Source organism: Lytechinus variegatus, chromosome 1 (genome assembly GCF_018143015.1).
Source record: "Lytechinus variegatus isolate NC3 chromosome 1, Lvar_3.0, whole genome shotgun sequence".
NCBI lineage: Eukaryota > Metazoa > Echinodermata > Echinoidea > Temnopleuroida > Toxopneustidae > Lytechinus > Lytechinus variegatus.
In genome coordinates this window covers 50630386-50641705 of record NC_054740.1, presented here as the reverse complement: position 1 = coordinate 50641705, position 11320 = coordinate 50630386, and the positions used below count along the sequence as shown (strand labels likewise).

General features: G+C 35.7%; 1 protein-coding gene across 1 annotated transcript; it reads left to right on the top strand.

Moving 5' to 3' along the window:
• The first annotated feature begins 418 nt into the window (after window positions 1-418).
• On the top strand, window positions 419-6211 carry LOC121415854. The gene is made up of 2 exons (XM_041609229.1): window positions 419-790; window positions 2359-6211. Exons 1-2 carry the CDS (start codon window positions 707-709, stop codon window positions 3415-3417), a joined length of 1143 nt encoding a protein of 380 aa, XP_041465163.1. The 5' UTR covers window positions 419-706; the 3' UTR covers window positions 3418-6211.
• The last annotated feature ends 5109 nt before the right edge of the window (window positions 6212-11320 follow it).

Genomic DNA, 11320 nt, shown 5'->3' with positions numbered 1-11320 from the left:
TTCTGCGCTCGCTTTATTTTCACAATAGTATTTACTCGAAATGTTAATTTGATTGCTTCGAATGTACCGACATTTTTTTTCATGCATCATTATCAGTTGCCTCAGAAATTGTGTTCAAAGATCCAAAGTCTGAACCCTTGTAAACCTTTACTTAACGGATAGATATCAATAGAAGAACAATAACAGTGCTGATAAAAGCCTATATTGGTAGACCTTAATGTATTGTTTGTGAAACCTCTCCGAAGAATAGGGACTATCCTCTACATCCATCTCTCCGTGGTTTGTGTGTGTATGCAAATTTGTTCAGGCGTCTCCGCACCATGGTAACCGCTATGCCCGCTTCGTTGACACCACAAACGTCCCGATCAGCGTGTAGAAGGGCATGAATTGTGGGGGCGAGCGAAAACCCGGCGCGACAGCTCTGTGTCATGTGTGTGTGCGTGAACCCTTGAACGAATTTTAGTGTATAGGCACAAAGCATTAGTAACAAAACACCTGTTGAGTTCAAACTAGCACGCGATCATTAGTTTATCCGCACTTGACATTAGCAACCTCGGCTCATAGAGACAAAATATTGTCTGATATCTCTGTCCCTCAATACCAAACGATACTGATTCTTCGGCAGCATATTCGTAGGGAGAAAATCATTAAAATGGATAATTTGATAATCTGATCATCTTGCACCGTGAGGTGAGCGGAGGCCACCATGTCCCATCTACGCTCGGAAATATCCAATATTCTTAACATTGACGGGATGTTTGCTTCTGGTGGAAACTACCCAAGAGCAAAGGTAAGGTGGTAATATTATAACATGAAAGTAGTACACATCTACTGTTTGCATGACTATATTAAATACTCTAAGCAGTCAAGAAATAGGCCTACCTATATAATAATTTGAAGAACATAGCTTTTTTTTTACCTAAAAGGACTCTATACCGTAAGGTTTTAACACATGAACTACATATACCTAAATTGCATTATTTCTCAACGTTGTAAATTTTGTAATATCATTAAAATTGTCATTGTTATTTGGCTTACCACCACATTGTAAGAGCATAATTATCATCATTATGATTTCTAAAATCATTATTGGTGTCATTACATGCAATATTTTCATTATTGTTACTATTATTTTTTTTTATTGTTGTATTATCATTATTGTTATCATCAATATTAGGCCTATTAACATCATCATCGTCCTCTTCAATTCACACTATTACTAATATTCCGGTATTATTTGTTATCGTTATGTTGTTTTATTGATTTATTACACTCTGTGCTTTACTCATTTTGTTCAGACAGACATCATTGATGAAAAACATAATTCACATTATTTTTTTAGATTAGACATTGATCCTATTGTACAACTGCCATTTTATATTTATATTACAGAAAAACAATTCTGTCCCGAACTTCTTAATCATTGCAAGTATACGCATGTTATATGCTGTCATGCACAAATTTATTACAGTTCTTTGGTCTTATATCGACGTGAGGACAGCTTTAAATGATATGAGTTTATATGACATTCGATAACGACTTCTATGTTGTATTTACATAAAACTGTCCTGTCTTTGTGGACTCATATCGATCTATGTGATCTATTTATTTCTGGAAGGAACTTTTCATATTAGGTTCTCTATTTATTTAACATGGTCCTCCGTGGAAAACTGGTAATGGAACAACCTCACATATTTTTCTGGGGGCACTAAGTATGTTACACTGTTAGAAAAAATAAAAGAAGTTCCTGCAGCAGAGTCTCGAGAACACCTGTAATCTTACCGAATTGCGTAATCTTACAGGAAATTGGTAAGAAACCCGTGATTTTACAGAAAATAAACAGATTTTGTAGAAAGCAATAACAGAATCATTCTGTAAATTCATAAAACAAGAATTTTTCTGCAATTTAACAGAACAGGTCTGTTTAAAAAGGGGAAAAGGGTGTTTTATTCAAGGAAATTTGTAAGATTCCATACATCAAATACCAATTTCCTGTAAGATTACGCAATTCGGTAAGATTACAGGTGTTCTCGAGACTCTGCTGCAGGAACTTCTTTTATTTTTTCTAACAGTGTATAAACCATCATAGCAGCATCCCCTCGAAATATAGGTTTTATGTTAAAATGTAGACATTACCAAACTCGCCTTCATTTTTGGGGTGAAACCCCCTTTCCCCTTTTCCTGAATCTTTCCTAGGCACCTGTAAAGACGCATTTTAAATTAATTTATAGGGTCAATAGCCTGAAAGAAAATTTGCCTTTCATGCACGCTCATCAAGAGAGAGTCCGTGTTAATCAACTAGGATATACTTAAATACTAATATATCCCATTTTGTTATGTATTATTATATTTTCGCAGACTATGCAGGAGACGGATGTCCATAAACCCGTGTCTGACCCGGGGCCTTTCACACCAAGAGACCCACTTCTACCGGGTATCCCGCAACCCTTCGCTGTCATCAGTGAACATTGGTCGGATAGGCTACATCTCCCGCTCTATGACGACAATGACATCTTCAGTTTTGGCAAGGTCTACGAGGACGCCATGTACAAGTTGGTTCACAAACATCTGGAGCTGGACACCCATGACCGCTTCGCGTACGTCGGCAACAGCAAAGGCAGCTTCGCGGAAAAGCTCAAGGAAAAGTTCTGCTTACTTCAACCCATGGTTAACATATACCCCGGGTTAATACACTACGAGGAAACCAGCAACCAGAGAATGTTGCCCTTTAAGATCAAGCACGTCGGCGCTGAAGAATACTTCCGACAGCTGTCGTTGGATTTAGAAGAAGGTAAGAAAGATGCGCCGTTTGACAAGATGATGCTGAAAGACGCCAGTGAACATTTTACGAATCCAGCGGTGACATTTGCGCATATAATGAGAACAATCTCTTCCTTAGGGAAAGTCTTAATTGTTCACCGACCGGGACCAATGAATACATTACCTTTGTTTTCAGCAGCAAATAAACGACTAACCGAAGAAGATAACGACGAACCGTATACGAAACTTATCAAAAACTTGCAGCAAATCCGAGTCGACGTTCGATGGGAGATCGAGACGCTGCCAATCGTCATGCCGAAAGCAAAATGGTTAGCAATGCTACAGAAAAAGTTCCCACCACAGATGGAGATTGCGAGTCAGGGGCAAGTGCAACAGGGTGTACGCGAATTGACAGAAGGGATGTTGAAATACGCGGGAGAAACAGTCGAATTTTATGACCGTCTGCTCTTCATCACCGCCTGTCATCCGATGGTCGATTGCGGATACCCGAGTGTCCAGAGAAGCGGTGCTGCTGCAACGCAACCGTATCCGGGATTGCTGAATCAGAAATACACCTTGACCGTCACGCCGGATATCTATAAACATTTACGAGAGTTGGAGAAGAAACCGGCTGAAAAGAAGAAGATTATTAGGTGATGATGTGCCTGTCTGATTATTCCCTTTATTTAGTGCCATAGCAAATATATGTGATCAATTCAAATGAATGAAACGGAGAGAAATTGCAGATTGAAATCATTGATGTCAACTTTCACATGAAAAACTATGCGAGTAGACAATACCACAAAGAATTATCAAGAATTAAAAATATTGCAAAATTGTTTTTCATTCGAGTTTCATACAGATGTATGATATTCTATAGTTGTAAACGCTTAGATTGATTATATCACAGGAATGAACTGTTTTCTGTCTAAGAGAGAAGAGCATTGATTGAAAACAATTTTATTGAGGACTCTGTAACATTAAGTTAATCATTGATCTTTGGGCTGGTTGTACACAATAATCAATGTAAAATCAATCGTAGAAATCATCCCACTGTCGACCAACTAGATTCATGTTAAGTGGCACTGCATGCATGGCCTTTCTGGCATAGCAGCAACAACTGTATTTAAAGCGATACCGTCACGCAAGCATTATCCATTTTCACTGACAGCAAAAAAAAAATCCATACTGGTGAATGCAATTATTCTGATCATGTCGCCTAGCACAAACCTATTTTGGGTTATTAGAAGGCAATGGTCTATTGGATACAACCTTGAATGAGTATAGTAATGTTTGCAGTCATTAATGACAGTTGATGCCCTTTACCAGGCAACTTCCCCGAGTGAAAGTGAACATCTGCTGTTCGCGGTTAATCAATAATCGATACAGAGAATGGGATTGATTTTAGTGATCGAAGAATGCTTTGATTCATATGTCAAAGAGATCTAAGGTCTTCTTTGTGGATAGGAAAGATCTACTTTTGGGATAAAAACAATACACATGTATATTGGCGTTAGCAGAATGACAATGATGTGATGTAATATGGAATGTATCAGGAGAAACAATAGGTAACCACTCACAGGCTCACAAATTGAAAAAAAAGTTAACTCATAAGTCCAACAAAGAAATGAGAGTTCAAATGTTTTCTACTTAACGAAACACTGTAGTACATTTTAGGGCGAAATCATGCACCCTAAATCAGTGTGAAAAAGGTGAAAACTTGAATTTGCGAAGAATTTGCATTTCGCAGATACTCCAAGGCTGGGGTGACGGCCGACTATATAAAAAGATGAAAAAATTTACCGTTTGGAATATTGTTTACACTCTATAAAATGCCCACTTGTATTTAATCTCAGCACCTTTAAGCATGTTTAGGGTGCAGCTTTCTCCATCATTAAATGTGCATAAATGTCTGCACACGCATTTGCACCTGCCGGTGTGCTGCTTTTGTGCATTTAATACTCCTATGTTTGAAACTTGAATGCCAATTACTGTAATTTGTTTCTTAAAAAAAGGAATCCCACGCCCCATGTTTATGAAGATATCAAGTCTATGTTAGACCTTTCGTTGCTGTTGTCTGAAATGAAAATTGCCTCCATGCACTATAATCATTTAAAAACTACGCAGGGCGTCATCTAACGTTTCCAACTAATATTCTTCTATTAGTCATTCATGAAAAAAGGGCCAATTTGTATTTTAATATTTATTATTGCCCCATCTGATTGGAACCGTTGAAGATTCTTCAAAGGGTCAGTAAAAAGGTCTAAGCAAAGAGTTATTTTTACATCAGTAGGTCCTATTTTCTCTACAAGTAATGTCTCCACCAGGTTTGCGGTTCATGAGACATGTGAATATTTTTTTTATATATTTATTCTGAAAGTTATAAGAAGGGCATTGCATGTTTTAAAACGCAACCATTTTCTAAATATAAGTTTAATTTATTTGTGGTAGTGTTGCTTGAATTCTTTTGTAATCTATGTAAAAGAAGTTGTCTATCATTTTGTTCAGATAGTTTGGTTTATTGTACGAACATTGTGCAATTACAATCCGTCCAATAATTTTCTAAAAAACAAAGAGATTGTATTTACCTGTATTTCAATGTCGATAATTTCATTGGTGTACAATACATGTTGCTATAAGTAAAATACCAAGGGTTAACTTGGTCTAATTTAGCAAGCATGCAACTTTGGAGGGAATATCAAGCTCGATGTCAATTTTTAAGTTTGTTTACAAGTAAAATTGAATACATTAAGTTAGACATGTTTCAGATGAATCAATATTATCTGTATAGATAGTTTTATTTATTTCTCCAATTTGATATGGAACTGTAATTATTACATGATGGTCTAATGCAAATATGCATTCTATTCCATTCAAACCTTGAATTATTTTGATCAAATTAATTGTAATCCAGTATTCGTCTTGTGCAATCTATATTGAACTGTGTGTGCGTGAAAAATATATAAAGCAATTTTGTATATTTGTCTTGTATTTTCCCCGTTATACCTTCTTTCAGAAGAGTTTTTTTTTTTTTTTTTACATATTATGCTTCTGTGATCTATAGTTGCAGCTCTACTTAAAGAATTTCTCATTGTAACAAAATCATGAAAATCACCTATTTAAAGTTGGGATTAGAAAATGTGAATTTAAAATGCTTGTAATGCATCATAAAAAATAACTCCGCAAGCACGTCAGCAATAAAGCAGTTTGGGTGTCCTTACAGGGTAACCCGGACTCAAAATGATTATAAAATATTTATGTAAAAGGCCCCTCGATGTTGTTCTTTTTCTTATATGGAAAAAATGGGGCTCGTTGAGAATGTGTTTAAACTTAATATGCAATACAAAAGAAAGCAACCCACATTCCATACGATTATTTTCTGTTTTCTACTTCAAGAGATATTTCAGTAGGTAATCATGTGTTTTATTTAATAAAGTAAACGAAAATCAAATAAGGATGGTATTGATGCAGTTGTTTGTCAACTTTGTGCTCTAATTGTATAGGTTTCGTCCACCGCTAAAAAGCGTTTATTTGAATAAAAACAGAAAAATCAACCAAGCTTAACACTGAAAATTTCATCAAAATCAGATGTTGAATAAGTAAGTTGTGACATTTTGAAATTTGTTTAATTTCACAAGACAGTTATGTGCACATCTTGGTAGGTATGCAATTGAGTGAACCGGTGACATCGTCCACTTGCTATTTCTTTTGTACTTTATTGTACGAAATTCGTAAATCTTAAATTAATCAATCAAAAGAAACTGTGGGTGAGGCAGGGGCGGATCCAGCTCCTGCCAATAGGGGGCCCGAAATTTTTTTCACCCATATTTTCCCCGATCGGCCACTCAAAGTTTATTTTGTTTGTTTCTTTAAAGGGGTTGTTCCAGTGGCGTATTGAGCCAAAAAAAATTGAGGAGGCTCAATACGGCATATCGCGTGAAAATTAATGACAAGTTGTGAGCGAGGGAAGCGAGCGAGCAAAAATTTCGGCATTTTCATTACAAAAATTAGTTTTTGATAGATTTCAACATAAAATTTTTGGAAAATAATAGGCTTATATTTCACCCTTATCCCTTTCCTTTTCTCTTTTTTTCTTTTGTTCTTGAAAATTAGGGGGGGACGCCGATGTCCTAACAGTCATTTCTAAGCTTTATTCTTATGAAACAACAAAAAAGTGTATTAATGTCATAAACCCTATTCAAATATATTCAAAATATATATAGTGCGAGCGCGAAGCGAGAGCTGAAAGTTTTTGGAATTTCAGGTATTTTATCCTGAAAATTGAATATTTTGGGCAATGTTCGTGAACAGGATGTGTATTTAATTAGATAATTACTGCAAGCGAAGCGCGAGCAGAAATTTTTAATATGGGTTCTGGCTTGATTGAAAAGGGACCTGTTAAGGACGTTTTGTAGTTAGCCATTAAGACGATACGTTTTTCAACTATTAAATAATGCGAGGCGCGAGCTGAAGTTTTTTTGACATTCCGACCTTAAAAATGGACATTTTAAGCACCTTTTTGTAATCATTAGAGGTATACATGTAGGTATAAACAATTGATGCGAGTGTGAAGCGCGAGCGAAAAAAGTAAGATTTCAGACCTATATATGAGACACTCTAATCATGTTTTGGGAATCATGAAAGAGGATGGGTAACTTTGTATCTTCCTACATTAATAATGAGCAAGGTATGTATCTCATCGAACAGGCTACGCGAGCGTAAACGCGAGCAAAAATTTAATTTAGTGACATAAAATAAATATTTTTCTATCATTTTCAAATTCTTCCCCTGACCTTGTTTTATTCACTTGTCTCCCTCCTCTTATCTTATTTCTTCTTTTTCTTTCTTTCTTTTCCCTTCTTTTTCTCTTTTTTACCTTTCTTTCCCCCTTTTTCATTTTTTTTGCTCCGACAATGGGGGGGGGGGCCCTCGGCCCCCCTGGATCCGCTTATGGTGAGGGACACCATTGACTCTCTAATTTGCATATCACTGTGTTTAGCATAATTGTTTTGTAAAAAATAAAAAGGTCAAAATAGTTTTGTTTTGTAAAGAATAAGAGAAATAAAAAAATGTCATAATTAATGTCTTATTGCAAATCAGATTTTGTTTAACAAAGCAAAAATCAGCGCTATATTTGTGTAATTTATTTTTATATTTTTATATTGAAATCAACCCTTTCTCGAGGTTGACTTCAGCAACTGGTTTATCGTCGCGAAATGGCGTCATGTTGGTTTATTTCTAGTGACGAATATTTCAATATTCGGCACTGTTTTTCCGTAATGAGCCGATGATTAGAGAATCATTTGAGGGTCGGCTACGAAAAGTCAGCTATATTTCTTACCTTCTGCAAGTAAATACATTTGTCTTCCTAATTCAACCTTTAAAAAAAAATATACTGCTATATCAAAACAAATGTCTAAGGGAAAAGTTGAATACCTAAACGTATTCGACCTTCAGTGAGAAACACAAGTTCAAGTTTGAATTATTACGCGAGGCATATGACTCCAAATATCAATGATCAGATTAAAAAAAATTCAGCTGGTAAATGTAGTAAAACAAGACAAGGTAAGTCTGACGAAGCTCTCAATATTTTCGTTCATTTATTTCTGCGAGACTTCTGCCACGGTGCCTAGTTCATCAAGCCAAGAATCAATAAATCGAAACTAAACTTTGTTCAAAACTAAAAGTGCTACACAATGGTGTCATTTTTTTAAACAAGTGCACACAGAGTTACCAATAATGCATATTGCATTTCCATTTATTTGAATGCAGGATTTAAAGAGCATTGACGATTGCTCATGGTCATAGGTGCCGAGGCCGGGGATCGAACCACGGAATTCCTATGTATAGCCAGTCGCTTTATTCGGCCACGGCACCCCCGCCAATGAAGGTGGTATCTTACTAGTAAGGGTACAACACGTAGTAATTAATTTATCTTATCGTTTGAATTTTTTATATTTTACATAGTAAAAACGCCATTTTAATTTTTATACAACACTGCTGAACCTTAAGAAAAGTTGTATAACATTTTAAACAAAGACGCATAATTCATTAAGAATTAAGAGTTAAAGATTTAAATAGGTTTGTTTAAGATTTTTAATCCTTTTTTAAACGGTTTAAACAACTACTGTAAGGTTCTTAAACTTTTCCTCTGTAACTATCTCCAGCTTAAACTGTTTTAGTGCCATATCTACTCGACGAATAGTGTATAAAATGATGGGAGTGTAAGAAACATCTCAGTTTTACAAATCATTTGATAAATTATTTAACACTGACCAACTCTCACAGCTAAAAGACACATACAATATTTTCTGACAAGTGTTTTTACTAGATTACAAATGCTGACGTAAGTGCTACTTTTGTAGCAGGTATACGGAAAGAAATGATTACAATTAACATGATTAAATTACAAAATCAACAGACTTGAAGTTCATAGTGTTTAATGCTGACAGTAAAATTAGATGCTCCTACGTCTGAATAGACTTAATAGACTAATATATATATATATATATATATATATATATATATATATATATATATATATATATATATATATATATATATATATATACATATATATTTTACTTCTAATGCATATAGCCCAATAGTTCCCACTGTCAGGATTCGCACTCCAAATGAAATGTTGATCTTAATCGTGGATTAGTCGTAGTGATAGTATCAGATCGTATCCAATCGTTCCTGACAATCGTACTTATCGTAGAAAACAAAAATGAGTGGTTCAAAAATTCTCGCGATCAGTTACGGAAAGCTAATCTTTACGTTCTTATTGGATCATATAACCATGATAACGATGGGATTGAGACATCATCGATCACTACGGTTACTCCATCACAAGTATCACTGTTACAATCATGGCGCGAATCGTTAGAGTGGGAAGCACGGATAACCGAGATAGTTCCCATCAAGATATTGCAAATTACATTCCGAGGTATTGACGAACAAAGTTTGTGTAGATGAAAGAACTCTATACCACTAACTCTATATTTTGGCTCAGGTTCAAATGGCCTTGCACCCTATCCTTTGGTGATCATTCTACCGTTTCCTTTTATCCTCTATACATTCTATGCAAGTGTCATTCCAGATGTGTGCCAAAAACTTGTGCTTTTGTAGTCCTCAGGTGATTTGCAATACTGGATTTTGCCCCCTTGTAACGCCAGACTCACACAAACGGTACGGTCAGAAATGTTTAACCATACTAACCAGCCGCCACTGTAGAGGATATTGGTAATGGATTTTCTTTCGTACTCGGCCAAAGGTGATCCAGCATTCCTGATCAGATCGTAGTAGAATATCCGTCCATCATGATAAAAAGACCAGAAGAGACGTTGATCTTTAGTATGAAAATTGCAGAAAGGAGAAAGAAGTCTAATAAGTTCAAATACTACATGTAAATGGTGTTACTCGCATGGATGTGACATCGAGGCACAGAGTCAACTGCACGCGCATGCTCTACATAGTAAAAGAATGAATTCATATACATCATTATGTGAGCATACGCTTGCATGCTATTTAAGAGCTTACTGGGAGTTTCATCAAATGTTTTAAAATTCTGCACACAATGTCCAACTTTAAAATACTTGAAACTGAACATAGCTATTCAAATTTCAAACACTCTGTTTGACATTGAACAATACCTGATCATAATATAGAAGGATGGCAAAGTGTTTTGTTGTGAGTATAACTTGCGTTTTGGGGACTCCGGTTGTTCAAGGTGAAGCTTTGAAAACTCCAATTTAAAAGCATTATTATGTACTTGCTCTTATCACAGTATATTAAAAGAAACTGACGGAGTTAGGAACTATTTCCAGAATCGCCCAGAATTTGAAAGCTGACCGGATTTAATTAAAATATCGACGATATGAACATTATTTTTTTGTTATTCATCCGACAAATCTGGCAGGTAGTTTCCTAGCTGGTTTATTCATTTTTTATTCATTTATTTATCTATGTTATTTGAACAGGGTAGCCCCATCAGTAGTTAAAAAAAACTGTTGTACTTGGGGGCCCTGTATAACACAAAACAAATACAAACATAATATACAATACAAATGGAAAATACAAATCCTAAACATAAGCAGATGGAAATTTCAGGTATACATCTAATAAAAGAGAATTGTATATGAAATTAAAACAATGATTTAAACCAGAGCTACAAGTAGAAAGTGATAGGGAAGCGATATGGAGTTTTTAATGTCGTTAGGAAGTTGATTCTACAGGCAAACACCCGGGATGGGAGAAAGCTCTTTTACCAGCTTGGTGCGTGCCTGTGGAACCATGATTCCACGATTCAATGCATTTCTAGTCTGATGGGAATGGACAGAACTAAATATCGGGAGCAAATCTGGGAGGTTACCTGTGGCTTCACCCTGCATAGAATTAAACACAGTTTTGCAACATTTTAAATCGCCATCCTTCAAGTGACACCTAATTAATCTTGCAAACACTACTGCAGTCTGGGTATTCAAATATAACCACAGGGTCACGTATTGTATTACCGGACACTATTAGGATTCTGGACGCGCATATTACTGTGTTCGAA